Source organism: Thalassophryne amazonica, chromosome 13 (genome assembly GCF_902500255.1).
Source record: "Thalassophryne amazonica chromosome 13, fThaAma1.1, whole genome shotgun sequence".
Classification (NCBI taxonomy): domain Eukaryota; kingdom Metazoa; phylum Chordata; class Actinopteri; order Batrachoidiformes; family Batrachoididae; genus Thalassophryne; species Thalassophryne amazonica.
In genome coordinates, this window is record NC_047115.1 from 73,182,905 (window position 1) to 73,199,697 (window position 16,793).

The 16,793-nt window shown below is 40.8% G+C and overlaps 1 protein-coding gene across 1 annotated transcript in view; it reads right to left on the reverse strand.

The window, feature by feature from the left end:
• Positions 1–43: 43 nt before the first annotated feature.
• tm9sf3 (transmembrane 9 superfamily member 3) overlaps positions 44–16,793 on the reverse strand; it is a 53,524-nt gene continuing 36,774 nt past the window's right edge. The window contains exons 8-15 of the mRNA XM_034184308.1: positions 8,294–8,388; positions 8,077–8,207; positions 7,120–7,259; positions 4,346–4,414; positions 4,129–4,275; positions 3,923–4,006; positions 2,445–2,521; positions 44–1,381 (exon numbers count right to left, since the gene is read on the reverse strand). Coding sequence (XP_034040199.1) covers positions 1,314–1,381; positions 2,445–2,521; positions 3,923–4,006; positions 4,129–4,275; positions 4,346–4,414; positions 7,120–7,259; positions 8,077–8,207; positions 8,294–8,388 — 811 coding nt within the window. The 3' untranslated portion in view covers positions 44–1,313. The remainder of the gene's footprint in view (positions 1,382–2,444; positions 2,522–3,922; positions 4,007–4,128; positions 4,276–4,345; positions 4,415–7,119; positions 7,260–8,076; positions 8,208–8,293; positions 8,389–16,793) is intronic.

Sequence of the window (16,793 nt, forward strand, 5' to 3'; positions counted from 1 at the left end):
ACAACTTCAAGAAACATCCTTACAAGAAAAATGTGTAAACCCCTGTATGTAAACATGTTTATTTTCTTTTTACAGTAAGTTAATATGCAGGTTCAAAATGTCTGAACAGACATTGGTACACAACGTCAGGTGCAAAAATTAACTTCAATGGAGCAGAACTGGGAAGAAGAGAAACAAAACAAAAGGCTTTGCCACTTCTCACACAAGTAGGGTACATACTGTATTTACACAAAGGGAAAGCATCTGACAATTGGCAGCAGTGTGGTGATGAAAACATTAAATGTACGTCAACTGCACTTTGTACAGTATGTTTACAGGAACAAAGCCGCTGCCTCATTCCATCCGACATTCTCCAAGATGTTTCGGGGAGGCAACAGAATGTGATGGGGTGACCGAGCAGAAAACAAAGCAGTTTAAAGCTTTAAAGGACAAATCAGAATGAGTGCCCAGACAAAAGCTTAAAACAAACAAAAAAAAAGTGGCTTTGCAGCAGATGGTTTATGAAAACTTCATGCAATTTCAAGCAAGATGTAATCAGACCCACTCCAAACAAAGTCTTTAAAAACAAAAGGCGCCCGTAGTAAATCTGTACAACGAAAATACACTTGGGATCTACATCTAAAGGTACATTATTTTGGTTATATACACTCCTCCCCCCATCCATATATTATCTTTACAGGTAGACTTCATTGGAACCCAGACATTAAGAAAGCAAATGGGGAAATGAATCACAAACATCCATTTAAAATTCAGTTCTTACTGTAGCTCAGCTGTCAATCACACGCACAGCCAACAACAGAAGGACTAAAAGACCGCAACTGCATGGACTGCTACAAGTCAGAAGTGTCAACATTGGGAAAGAACTTAATGTTGTGAACAAGGTAACGTACTGTGGAGTAACCAGAGTGAGAACACAAAATAGAAATGACGTAAGAACACAGGCACAGAGCTGACCCTCCAAAATTCTGACACAACAGAACAAAGGCTTTCAAAGCACGCTGGCCTCTTCACTGAAGAGAGCTACACTATTCCATCAAACATCTGTCTTCTCAAGTGGGACTGGAGTGAGGAGCCACCTCATCCTTAAACATTTGTTTGAAAGCAACGGATTAAAAACAGAACCCATGTTTGAAATCTCTTCTGCAGATTTGCTGTGGCTCACTTTCTTTCAGCGGTCAGAAAAAAAATCTACATAGTACAGAGAGAGAGATATTCCACAATCTCTTTGCAGGAAAGAAAAGTAAGAATGACTTGTGCCCGCCGTCTTTTAGGATATGCTTCAGCAAATCCGTTAATATCCCTGTGTTTACTGCTTAATCAATTTTCACATTTGTGTAGATCTTCCTCACAAAGGCACTTGTTCCCATGTAGCCTACAGCACCTGGAAGAGAAACACACACCGTGGGATTCTTTCACATAAGGCTGCAGCTATCGATTATTTTAGTAATCAATTATTCTATCCATTAATCAAATAAAAAGCACTTTTGTGTTTTTAAACATCAACCATCCAGGGCTCTCCCTATCACAATGTCACTGCGCCATCACACAGATTGTCAATTTCGTGTATAGTTTTGGATCTTACCCGGTGGAAGGGCCAAAGTCGGGCCAAAGTCTTGACATTTTGTTGAAATGGTGATGGGATGTGGCTTTTTGTTTTCCCCAACTTGTAAAAGTGAAATAATTTATAAATTTTTTTAAGGTTGGTGGACTGGGTCCCTGCTTGATTTTTTTTTTTTTTTTTTTTTTTTTTTAAATCCCTCTTTGTCTGCATTTCAGCAGATGCATTTCAGCTGGAGGTTGAACATGCAAGCCTCGCAGTCACTTTTTATTACTTTAAGTTACCGTGTTTGTGAAGCATAGTGTGTTGCCTAAAAAAGCGAAACACTCGGTGCAAGTCTGAGCAAAACAGAGGAAAGAGAGAATCTTCTTTCAGAGACTGTCAGTGTGGCCGGGGACGGAGCTGTGACTCGCCAGATATGAAGCCAGTGCTGGTCTTGTTGGATTTGTGAGAATCTACTGAATCTACTGGTACCTTGTTTCCCATGTAACAATAAGAAATATACTCAAAACCTGGATTAATCTTTTTAGTCACATAGCATTACTATTATTCTGAACACTACTGTATATTTTGCAGGCTGCATGGTTAGTACCACTGCCTCACAACTAGAAGGTCCGGTGTTTACTTCTGATCTGGTCCTTTCTGCATGGAGTATGCATGTTCTCTTCGTGTTTGGTTGGGTGCTTCAGCTTCCTCCAACCTCCCAGAACATGTAGGTTAGGTGAACTGGCAACTTTAAACTGACTGTAGGTGTGTTTGTCTGTGTGTTGGCTCTACAATAGACTGGTGGCCGTCCAAGGTTGACACTGCCTCTTACTTAATGACCTGTGGGATAGGCTCCGCCCCCGCCCCCAATTACAGTTGATGATTACTTTAATCAACTCACCACACATGATTCCCAGGGCGGTACTGAAAACAGCCATATAACCAAAGTAGAATGATGTCTGGAACAGTCCGTACATCCTGAAAGAGAAAAATGTTTCATTTTTCCTAATATACATCCAAGTGCATTGTGTTCACAACTACACTCAACAAAAATATAAACACAACACTTTTGGTTTTGCTCCCATTTTGTATGAGATGAACTCAAAGATCTAAAACTTTTTCAACATACACAATATAACCATTTCCCTCAAATATTGTTCACAAACCAGTCTAAATCTGTGATAGTGAGCACATCTTTGCTGAGATAATCCATCCCACCTCACAGGTGTGCCATACCAAGATGCTGATTAGACACCATGATTAGTGCACAGGTGTGCCTTAGACTGCCCACAATAAAAGGCCACTCTGAAAGGTGCAGTTTTGTTTTATTGGGGGGGGGGGGGGGGGGGATACCAGTCAGTATCTGTTGTGACCACCATTTGCCTCATGCAGTGCAACACATCTCCTTCGCATAGAGTTGATCAGGTTGTCAATTGTGGCCTGTGGAATGTTGGTCCACTCCTCTTCAATGGCTGTGCGAAGTTGCTGGATATTGGCAGGAACTGGTACACGCTGTCGTATACGCCGGTCCAGAGCATCCCAAACATGCTCAATGGGTGACATGTCCGGTGAGTATGCCGGCCATGCAAGAACTGGGACATTTTCAGCTTCCAAGAATTGTGTACAGATCCTTGCAACATGGGGCCGTGCATTATCCTGCTGCAACATGAGGTGATGTTCTTCCACAATCCACAACATTGACATCAGAAAACCGCTCACCCACACGACGCCACACACGCTGTCTGCCATCTGCCCTGAACAATGTGAACCGGGATTCATCCGTGAAGAGAACACCTCTCCAACGTGCCAAACGCCAGCGAATGTGAGCATTTGCCCACTCAAGTCGGTTACGACGACGAACTGGAGTCAGGTCGAGACCCCGATGAGGACAACGAGCATGCAGATGAGCTTCCCTCAGACGGTTTCTGACAGTTTGTGCAGAAATTCTTTGGTTATGCAAACCAATTGTTTCAGCAGCTGTCCGAGTGGCTGGTCTCAGACGATCTTGGAGTTGAACATGCTGGATGTGGAAGTCCTGGGCTGGTGTGGTTACACGTGGTCTGCGGTTGTGAGGCTGGTTGGATGTACTGCCAAATTCTCTGAAACACCTTTGGAGACGGCTTACGGTAGAGAAATGAACATTCAATACACGAGCAACAGCTCTGGTTGACATTCCTGCTATCAGCATGCCAATTGCACGCTCCCTCAAATCTTGCGACATCTGTGGCATTGTGCTGTGATAAAACTGCACCTTTCAGAGTGGCCTTTTGTGTATGTGGAAAAAGTTTTAGATCTTTCAGTTCATCTCATACAAAATGGGAGCAAAACCAAAAGTGTTGTGTTTATATTTTTGTTGAGTGTAGGTAGCCTAAAACTCACTTGGTTTTGAAGAAGTAGTAGTAGAAGGAGTACATATAAACATAAACAGCAGTTGATGCAGCAGAGAGGAAGCTTGTCCACTGCCTGCAATATAACAAAAAAAGGGTTTAAAAAAAAGGTTAAAAAAAAAAGTGCAGTGTCACTTTTGAGCTCATCCCACAACAGGTGATAGACATGTAAACATAAAATACTTTCAACAGACTGACCATCTGTAGTCCTCAGCATTGAGCAGGAAGTACGTGCACACAATGGTGACACACACAGTTACAATGCACAGAATGACCAGGACGAGCATCATGAAGCCGTACACGTAGTAGATCTTATAGGCCCAAAAAGATGTGAAGATGAAATACCTGAGAAAAAAAATATGTCAACTTCTGCAATAAAACATACGCACACCTCATCACTGCCCTATGAACTTACATCTCAATGAAAATGGAACCAAATGGAAGGATTCCTCCAAGGCAGACAATCACAGCTGGCTCCATGAACCTAAAAGACCAATGGATTTCATCACCAGCGCTCCTCTACCACAAAAATCCATACTCTCAAAAGTAAAAATCAATAAGGCAACACCAGTCAATATTCCCCACCACAGGATAGATTTGTTAAAAGTTAATAATCCAAGTCAAAAATGCACATATTACAGCCTTCACATATAGCTTTTATATAGATTTTATCTGTTTATTTTATAACTACTAGATGGGGCACCCACAGGCTGCATTGTGCACGTCTGACAGTGATTCATGCCACTTCATTCTTTGTGATTCAGTGATATTATAATATATAGTTCAGTGTGACACTGACATTTGATCTATTCCGTCCAAAACTGAAACACCTTATTGTTGACTGTCACACACACACCACTATGTTGAATTCATATTGATTCCAAACTAAGTTATAGTTTGACATTTCAAGGTCACCCAACATCCAAATCTACCAAAATCATTGTGACAGCCATTCCAAATATCACATTTACACAGTTGCGTCTGGTAGTTCCTGCTTTTAAATTCAGATAAAACTGAAGTTATTGTACTTGGCCCCACAAATCTTAGAAACATGGTGTCTAACCAGATCCTTACTCTGGATGGCATTACCCTGACCTCTAGTAATACTGTGAGAAATCTTGGAGTCATTTTTGATCGGGATATGTCCTTCAATGCGCATATTAAGCAAATATGTAGGACTGCTTTTTTACATTTGCGCAATATCTCTAAAATGAGAAAGGTCTTGTCTCAGAGTGATGCTGAAAAACTAATTTATGCATTTATTTCCTCTAGGCTGGACTATTGTAATTCATTATCAGGCTGTCCTAAAAGTTCCCTGAGAAGCCTTCAGTTAATTAAAAATGCTGCAGCTAGAGTACTGACGGGGACTAGAAGAAGAGAGCATATTTTACCCATATTGGCCTCTCGTCATTGGCTTCCTGTTAATTCTAGAATAGAATGTAAAATTCTTCTTCTTGTAAGGTTTTGAATAATCAGGTCCCATCTTATCTTAGGGACCTCATAGTACCATATCACCCCAGTAGAGCGCTTCGCTCTCAGACTGCAGGCTTACTTGTAGTTCCTAGGGTTTTTAAGAGTAGAATGGGAGGCAGAGCCTTCAGCTTTCAGGCTCCTCTCCTGTGGAACCAGCTCCCAATTCAGATCAGGGAGACAGACACCCTCTCTACTTTTAAGATTAGGCTTAAAACTTTCCTTTTTGCTAAAGCTTATAGTTAGGGCTGGATCAGGTGACCCTGAACCATCCCTTAGTTATGCTGCTATAGACTTAGACTGCTGGGGGGTTCCCATGATGCACTGAGTGTTTCTCTCTCTTTTGCTCTGTATGCACCACTCTGCATTTAATCATTAGTGACTGATCTCTGCTGTCTTCCACAGCATGTCTTTTTCCTGATTCTCTCCCCTCAGCCCCAACCAGTCCCAGCAGAAGACTGCCCCTCCCTGAGCCTGGTTCTGCTGGAGGATTCTTCCTGTTAAAAGGGAGTTTTTCCTTCCCACTGTCGCCAAGTGCTTGCTCACAGGGGGTTGTTTTGACCGTTGGGGTTTTTCTTGGGGCAACTGTTGTGATTTGGCGCTATATAAATAAAATTGATTTGATTTTGATTTAGTAGTTGGACAGTGACAACTTGAATGATTTTGCCTCTGTACACAATGTAGCTGAAACGAATCAAGACGTGCTCCTAGGCCGTTCTTTTCTTTTGGGTTTAAGTGGGACCTGACTAGTTGCACACTCTGGATAGACCGGTATCTCCTGCTGGTTCACATCAAGCTGTCCAGAACACTCATTTGTCTCTGTATCAAACAGGTGGGACCACAACCTGTTGCGATGCTCCTGTACTCTCTCCTTTGTTGCAAGGAGAAAACCATCACTGAAATGTGTACATAGTTCTTCATTACACTGCTGTGTTATGTAAAAGACTCATCTATGGCCACAAGATGGTGCAGTCTACACATACTGAACTGAAAGGTACTGTGATTCACATTCTGGAAAAGAAGGTGGTGATATGCGCCATTAAGCTGGATGACAACCGACGTTAAACCAAGATCTGAATGAGAAGGACATGCGGGGTTTTTAATAACGACTGAACTTGATAAATTATGCTATTAAACTGAAAGACCACGTGCTTGTATGGGAGAGCCAGAACACCAACGAGGACAGCTACGCTAAGGTAAGGCTAGCTGTGTTTTAAAAATGTGTTTTTTAAAATGTTTAATTACATTTAAGACATTTTTGCCTGTTCATTAGGCATAAGAAGCAATTCTCTCTTGAATTCTTTGTGATTGATACAATAACATTAATTATCCCTTTTGCATGTTAATGTGGTGTTTGTATTGTAAATAATGTTTATTTTGCTTTTTGTTCCATTAAGCAATAGCACCAGGGGAGGTGATGGTCTACTGGTTAAGCGTTGGGCTTGAGACCAGAGGATCCTTGGTTCAAATCCCAGCCTGACTGGAATCCCCTAGTTGCTCCCGGTGTGTAGTGAGCACCTTGTATGGCAGCACCCTCACATCGTGGTGAATGTTAGGCATTATTGTAAAGTGCTTTGACTGTCTGATGCAGATGGAAAAGCGCTATATAAATGAAGTCCATTTACCATTTGTCACACTGTGCTCCAGCATCGTAAACATGAACTCTTGAACACTGACCAACTTTGTATTGGTCCCAACTCCACCACAGCAAACACCTACCATTTCTTCTCAGGAATCGGTCGTGGTACAGCGTTCACCCGACAGGGGAAGTTCGGCTGGCCCGACAGATTTCGCCCCAGAATTGTTCCCACAAGGTTCAGTGGCAGAATAACAAAAAAGCAGATACAACAAACAGCAACCTGTAAAAATAGACAAAAATATGACCATTAATTTGGGATGGAGATTTTTCAGAAATCTTCCTGGATGCTTTCTCATAAATTTCACTGTCAGAATCATTGTGCTTCAGCTGATCACATCTACTGCACTCATACACGCACTTTATCAAAATACTGTATGTGACTTTGTTTTGGTTCTGTAAGTTGAGCAAAAAAAAAAAAAAAAAAGCAAACAGACACGCATACATACACACTGTACATAATTTCAGTACAGTGGAAACAAGATACATGTGAAACACGTTTGGCTTGTTTGTTGTTGTCAGATTGTTACAAATCATGTTCCTTGAATTTTCTTTTTAACACCAATTCCCTGTAACACTTGGCAGAAAAAAGGTCTTAAGAAACCCACAAGATCAAGGGGGTTTTATCCACAAAACAAAATTATAAAAGTAAAGTATAATGTGCTGGTTAATGACTTATGCAATCCATTTTAAATGCTGGAATGATGAAAGATATTTTCTACCTTTGTTTGGGTGGTACACGAATTGGACACCTTTCCATTAAGTGTCACAGAAACAGATAATTTTATATCATTATATGTTAATGTCCATAATTACATTTTTTGTGGTTATAGAAATCATTCAAGTACATGCAGAGTATCTGACTCAGTAAACATTTGTGACATTATCTCAGCTATCTGTTTGCTCTGTACGGTCTGTTCAAGAAAAAGATCTCAATTTCACAACGAGGCAATGCAGATACACAGAGAAACTGAAGTTGTTGACTGAGTTGTTTCCTTCATACTTTTTTTTTTTAGGGGGTGTTGCCGTGTCAGACTCACCATAGTGCCAAATGGGATAGCTCTGGAGGCATGGTAGTAGATAGCGATAAAGTTGATGAAGAAGGCAGTCCCACAAACCATGGCTGGGATCATAAATGCCCCAATGAACATTTGCTTTATCCACTTTCTGCCTGTATTATTGAAACATTGAAAACATCAGCGTGATAGAAGCTGAATTCATTGTACACAGCAACTTAGCACTTTTTGTTTTTGTTACCTCCTTGTTTGGCGTACAAGCTTCCTCCAAAGTAGCCGTTGACAGGTGAGGTGGCAGCATACACAAAAATGGCTGTGCTCAGCATGGATCCTCTTCTGCAGAGACAGATCAGTCAAACCTCAAAAGCAAAGCCAATTATACAAAGTGCTTCAAAGCAGACAAACTCAAATGTGCAGTCAACTCACAAATGGATATTAAAATGTCAATATATACACAATAGAAATACACAGAACATAACCTGCTGTTTGCAGCATACTGCACTTGTTTTAAAATATTTTACAGCGCTGTAGACGCGCAGTGTGACAGACAATAGTTGTTCTAGGATCCATAACAGCCCACCCCGACAGTATGACATGTATATGAACCATAAATTAAATGCAGTTTACACAATAGCGTGAAATGCAGATTTAATGTCATGGTGACTTGTAGTAGTAGTAGTAGTAGTACTAGTAAGTCATATACAGGTCCAAAGGCCCGTTTGTGCAGGTGCATATCTCCACATTCAGTAGTGTGAAGCAGATGAGACTCTAACTCCCCCTTGATGGAACACCAGTCCAGCACAGGTTACTGCCTCAGCCAAGGCAGTACCCATTTACAGCTGGGTGAACTGAGACAATGTAGATTAAGTGTCTTGTCCAAGGATACAGGCAGGCAGCATGAGTGGGATTCGAACCCAGGCCTACATATTGGCAGGCCAGCTCCTTATCCACTCAGTTTTTAAAGCACTGGCAACTACATAATTCTTGAAGCACAGCTGCAGTGAAATCAAAGCACTTGTGCATTCTGCTTGAGGCACCCCGATGCAGGTTCGACAAACAGAGTCCAAGCACAAAAAAGAATCACTCCATAATGTCAGGAGTTGAAGACATTTCCTGACTGGTCTGCATGCTTGACAGGACTCAGGTTTACAAAGTGTTATATAAATAAAATTATTACCCTTCTCATGGGAAATATAAGTGGAAGTCAGGCTTAGAAAAGAGGAAGATCTGTGAGCAGTGATAATGTTTCATGCCAAGAAAGAACACTACACATGCAACGTTTGCTCTGAGACTGACAGAAGTGGGATTACATCAAAAATAGACTCTGAACCCTTTCTTGTTCGCAATGTGATGGCCAGGTTGACTGACAAGCTCAAACAGGAGTCACCATGGAATATGAGGTTTGCAGATAACACTGATCTGTAGTGAGTAGACAGCAAGTTGAGACTAGTCTGGAGAGGTGGAGATATGCTCTGGAGAGAAGGGGAATGAAATTCAATAGAAGAAAGATTGAGTACATGTGTGATTGAAAGGGAGCTTGGTGGAATATTGCAGTTACAAAGAGCAGAGGATGCTAATAGGGTAGGGTGACCATATTTTGATTACCAAAAAACCAGGACACACGGCCCGGCAATGAGATACTCAACGTTTACTCAAAGATGAACACCAAAGTCCCTTTTCTGTTTAAAAATTAATAAAATATCAAATGACAAGGATCTATTTTAGCTGTAATATAACAGATAATGAATGTTTTTACATTCTTTTAATGGAACAAATATTTATTTTGGATATTAAATGCTTATTGAGTGTTGTTGTAAAGCAAGGTGATGCCACACAGTGGTAAACATACCACTGTCCCAACTTTTTTTGAAACATGTTGCAGGCATCCATTTCAAAATGATCAAATATTTGCACAAAAACAATGAATTTTCAGTTTGAACATTAAATATCTTGTCTTTGTGGTGTATTCAATTGAATATAGGTTGAAGAGGATTTGCAAATCGTTGTATTCTGTTTTTATTTACATTTTACACAATGTCCCACCTTCATTGGAATTGGGTTGTGTGTGTAAATATATAGATAGATATTATAAAAAAATGGCTTTATTTTGACACAAAACTTTTTTTTTTTTGCAAAACATGACCATGTGGAGAAAAACAAGCTTCTCTTCTTCTTCTGTGGCATATAACAGTAGCCGACATCCTTATTGTTACACTGCTGCCACCTTCTGTATCAGTCCATTATACAACCCCCGGCAATAATTATGGAATCACCGGCCTCGGAGGATGTTCATTCAGTTGTTTAATTTTGTAGAAAGAAAGCAGATCACAGACATGACACAAAACTAAAGTCACTTCAAATGGCAACTTTCTGACTTTAAGAAACACTATAAGAAATCAGGAAAAATAATTGTGGCAGTCAGTAACGGTTACTTTTTAGACCAAGCAGAGGGAAAAAATATGGACTCACTCAATTCTGAGGAATAAATTATGGAATCACCCTGTAAATTTTCATCCCCAAAACAAACACCTGCATCAAATCAGATCTGCTCGTTAGTCTGTATCTAAAAAGGAGTGATCACACCTTGGAGAGCTGTTGCACCAAGTGGACTGACATGAATCATGGCTCCAACACGAGAGATGTCAATTGAAACAAAGGAGAGGATTATCAAACTCTTAAAAGAGGGTAAATCATCACGCAATGTTGCAAAAGATGTTGGTTGTTTACAGTCAGCTGTGTCTAAACTCTGGACCACATACAAACAACATGGGAAGGTTGTTAAAGGCAAACATACTGGTAGACCAAGGAAGACATCAAAGTGTCAACACAGAAAACTTAAAGCAATATGTCTCAAAAATCGAAAATGCACAACAAAACAAATGAGGAACGAATGGGAGGAAACTGGAGTCAACGTCTGTGACCGAACTGTAAGAAACCGCCTAAAGGAAATGGGATTTACATACAGAAAAGCTAAACGAAAGCCATCATTAACACCTAAACAGAAAAAAAACAAGGTTACAATGGGCTAAGGAAAAGCAATCGTGGACTGTGGATGACTGGATGAAAGTCATATTCAGTGATGAATCTCGAATCTGCATTGGGCAAGGTGATGATGCTGGAACTTTTGTTTGGTGCCATTCCAATGAGATTTATAAAGATGACTGCCTGAGGAGAACATGTACATTTCCACAGTCATTGATGATATGGGGCTGCATGTCAGGTAAAGGCACTGAGGAGATGGCTGTCATTACATCATCAATAACTGCACAAGTTTACGTTGATATTTTGGACACTTTTCTAATCCCATCAATTGAAAGGATGTTTGGGGATGATGAAATCATTTTTCAAGATGATGATGCATCTTGCCATAGAGCAAAAACTGTGAAAACATTCCTTGCAAAAAGACACACAGGGTCAATGTCATGGCCTGCAAACAGTCCTGATCTTAATCCAATTGAAAATCTTTGGTGGAAGTTCAAGAAAATGGTCCATGACAAGGCTCCAACCTGCAAAACTGATCTGGCAACAGCAATCAGAGAAAGTTGGAGCCAGACTGATGAAGAGTACTGTTTGCCACTCATTAAGTCCATGCCTCAGAGACTGCAAGCTGTTATAAAAGCCAGAGGTGGTGCAACAAAATACTAGTGATGTGTTGGAGCATTTTGTTTTGCATGATTCCATAATTTTTTCCTCAGAATTGAGTGATTCCATATTTTTTTTCCCCCTCTGCTTGGTCTAAAAAAGTAACCGTTACTGACTGCCACAATTTTTTTTCCCCTGATTTCTTATAGTGTTTCTTAAAGCCAGAAACTTGCCATTTGAAATTACTTTAGTTTTGTGTCATGTCTGTGATCTGCTTTTTTTCTACAAAATTAAACAACTGAATGAACATCCTACGAGGCCGGTGATTCCATAATTTTTGCCAGGGGTTGAAGAACTAATAAATCCTCTTAATGAGTCTGATGTCTTTCAAGTATTTAAAAAGCCAACACCTCCCCCTCTCACTTAACCTTACATCTAAAATACTTCCTACAGAAACTTCTTTCAGGCCTTACAATTAATTTCCTTCAGTTTTTACCCTTTAATAGATAAACCATTCAAAAATGACGAGATATATTTTGCCCGCATGCTGAAATCGGCCTGTGTCAATTTTATTTTTTGGCGAATTTCATAGACTGCTGTACAGTTGGGTGCACAGGATGTGTGCTTTTTAATAATGCTGTATGTTCTGTGGTGTTTTCATGATGATTGACATAAGTATCCGGGGTGCAAGCTCACATGGTGTGATTTAGGAATTTATTATGGTGCAGTAATTTGTAAGCATACATTTTACATGTAAATATTAATAAAGTCACTGTTTTATACCACAAATATTGTTTTGATAAGTTTTAATCTCTTAAAATGATTTACTCACACTTGCATGAAGTTCCAGTATATTTCAGAGCTCATTGCAGGTTAAGGAAAAACACTTGAATAGTTTTGGCAAGTTCAGTGATATCTGTCCAATGCTACGGCATTTGGGCAATTCTATGGTAATGGAATTACAACAGCAGCAAAATCTGTACATATGGCATCTAACCATGACAGATTAGCTCAGATTGTAATTCCGTTACTGTAGAATTGCCCATTTACAGTAAGTACATACCCTACAGCACTAGGCAGGTGTCACTGAAAGAAGGTCTACAGAGAGATTGTTATTACAGTCAGGTTTCCACATACCCCAACATACAAAAAATATAAAATGGAAATTCATGAAATTAGATCTCTGTAGTGGCCCCGAAATATTTCCAAAATGCTCAAAAGCTGTGAGCTTCAGGGGGCTTTGCTCCCTGGACCCCCACCCATTTTCATTTTTTTTTTCTTTGCCCTTTCTCATCCCTGTAAGTCAACATTCAGCTATTGTTCAAATAAGACAATTATTAAAGAAGTTAAATTTTGTCACCTTTTTGACACATCTTACCGTATCTGCCTCCAAACCTTGTCAATGATCAGTATCGGTATTGGCCCTTAAAAATCCATATATATCGACCTCTATTATAGGGTGACCAAACAGTCCTGTTTCCCAGGACATGTCCTGTTTTTACCTCCTGTCCTGGCCATCCATGTTTTTTTTTGTTTTCTCATGAAGGACACTGGACTCATTAAGAAAATTTATTAGTGCTATAATGGACTGATACAGAAGGTGGCAGCAATGTAACAATAAGGATGTTGGCTACTGTTATACGCCACAGAAGAAGAAGAGAAGTTTGTTTTTCTCCACATGGTCATGTTTTGCAAAAAATAAGTGTTTTGTGTCAAAATAAAGCCATTTTATCCATCCATACACACACACACACCCATATATATATACACACCCACACCCATATACACACCCACACACACACACACCCACCCACATACACCCACACACCCATATACACACACACACACCCATACACACACACACCCACATACACCCACACACCCATATACACACACACACACCCATACACACACACACACACACACCCACACACACCCACACACACACACACACACACACACACACACACACACACCCATACACACACACACACACACACACACACACACACACACACACACCCACACCCATACACACACACACACACACCCACACCCATACACACACACACACACACACCCATATACACCCACACCCACACACCCACACCCACACACACACCCACCCACACCCATACACACACACACACACACCCATATACACACACACCCACACCCACACACACACCCACACCCACACACACACCCACACACACACCCACCCACCCATATACACACACCCACCCATATACACACACCCACCCATATACACACACACACACACCCACCCATATACACACACACCCACCCATATACACCCACCCACCCACACACACACCCACCCACCCACCCACCCACACACACACACCCACCCACCCACCCATATACACCCATATACACCCACCCACCCACCCATATACACCCACCCATATACACCCACCCACATACACCCACCCACCCACCCATATACACCCACCCACCCACCCATATACACCCACCCATATACACCCACCCACCCACCCATATACACCCACCCATATACACCCACACACCCACCCATATACACACACCCACCCACCCACCCATACACACACACCCACCCATACACACACACCCACCCATACACACACACCCACACACACCCACCCACACACACCCACCCATACACACACACCCACACACACCCACCCATACACACACACCCACACACACCCACCCACACACACACACCCACCCATACACACACACCCACACACACCCACCCATATACACACACCCACACACACCCACCCATATACACCCACCCACACACACCCACCCATATACACACACCCACACACACCCACCCATATACACACACCCACACACACCCACCCATATACACACACCCACACACACCCACCCATATACACACACCCACACACACCCACCCATATACACACACCCACACACACCCACCCATATACACACACACACCCAATTCCAATGAAGTTGAGACATTGTGTAAAATGTAAATAAAAACAGAATACGATATGCAAATCCTCTTCAACCGATATTCAATTGAATACACCAGAAAGACAAGATATTTAATGTTCAAACTGATAAACTTCATTGTTTTTGTGCAAATATTTGATCATTTTGAAATGGATGCCTGCAACACGTTTCAAAAAAAGTTGGAACAGTGGTATATTTACCACTGTGTGACATCACCTTGCCTTATAACAACACTCAATAAGCATTTAATATCCGAAATATTCGTTCCATTGAAAGAATGTAAAAACATTATTTGTTTTATATAACAGCTAAAATAGATCCTAGTCATTTGATATTTTATTAATTTGTAAACAGAAAAGGGACTTACATTTTGGTGTTCCACTGCAACGTGTAGTCCAGTGATGCTGTGCACTGACTTCCATTAAAAAAGACTAGTTCTTCAGTTCAGCCAAAAATCACATCAGCATTTCATGTGAACAGGTCTTCATGCATCCAGATGGCTTACAGTGGAGTGGATTTTTTTGTGTGTGTGTGTGTGTGTGTGTGTGAATGCATGCATACATACATACACACACACACACACACACACACACACAACTGGCTTGGTCGACTGTATGTCCTCAGTGCAGCGGGGGGGGGGGGGGGGGGATAACATCAGAATTGAGTCCAGCTTGTCTTTCTTCCTGCTAACAGCCTCCAGACAGCACAGTGGATTTGTTTTGTGTGTGCATGTGTGTATGCGCGCATGAGCATGTGCGTGTAGAGTGCAATGGTACCAAACTTATTGAACCAAATTTGCACTCTAAATGGAACCAAGCTGCACTCTAAATGCAATGCAACACAAATGGGATGAAATGTCATGTGACATCCAAAGCACCAATCAAATGACAAGAATCCATTCAGTCGTTATATAATACTGCATATATTGCAATTTAATATAACAAGCATTTTATTTTGAAATATTTAAACACTGGACACCTTGTTTTGATTCAACGTCATGGGCCAAAGTTCTTGCTTTCATTGCTCTTTAAGTTATTTTTAAAAAATGGAAAGAAATCTACAAAATAATCCGAGCCATGACAAAGAACCATGATCCAATCTGAACCCTTTGTTTTACCATCAGTTACACCCATATTGTAGATTAACAATAACTACATAGAACACCCCCCTCTTTTTTTTTTTTTTAATAGAGGAAGTAGGTGAGTCTGCTGTCAAGCAGGGTGAGGCAAAATGTGTGAACTTGTGCTGCTCCAGTGTGAGTACATGCAGTCATAAAATGCTGGAGATGTGCACAATATGTTCTAACAAGTTCTGACTTTGCACATTCAAACTAGGGCTGCAAAAAAACTGAAAATATTCACATTTAAGAAGCTGAAGCCAGAGAATTTGGACATAAAAGACTCAAATTATGATAATTTGATTAGTTTAATAATGATCAACTATCCTGTAATTAAAAACCTCAGTTCTTTTCAATCACATTTCCTGAGTTGATTGAGGGAGTACATATTAAGCCACAGTCTTGAATATGAAATAACTAATAGGATGTATTAGATGAAACAAGTACACAGTCTACATTAACCCATGGTGCCCCAGGTAAATGTTGATAAGCTTAACGAAGACCAGTGACACTTTTTTCAGAAGGTTTTTATACAGTACAGAACAGTGATTGCAACCTTTAACATGTTGACCCCAAAAATCAAAAAGCTTCTCAGGGTCAATATACTTAATACACACACAGTTTGGTTAGAATCAGTCAGTTAAAATGACTTCAGTTTACAAGACTAAGACATCACACTTCAGTGACCTTGACCTTCAACCTTGTGACATCAAAAAGAGCAGTCTTCTTGGGGTCACGATACATAATGCATATGCTACCTGTGGTGACAATCACGATTTCCTGTGCAATTGTTCCTAGCCAACTTGTAGCGCTGTGTGTGGTTTTAGCCAAACACTGAACCTGTACAAGGTATAATATAATCTGAAGGAGCAAGTTTCATAACAATCCATGAAGTCCTTTTGGCATCATCGTGAGGATTTTGGCATCATTAGAGGATCATTAACTGACCGCTAGGTCTGTACAGGGAAATTTCAGGCCGACGCTCACGCTCGGTCCAAAAAAAAAAAAAAACAAAAAAAAAAAAAACACAGATGTCTGATATCCCCGT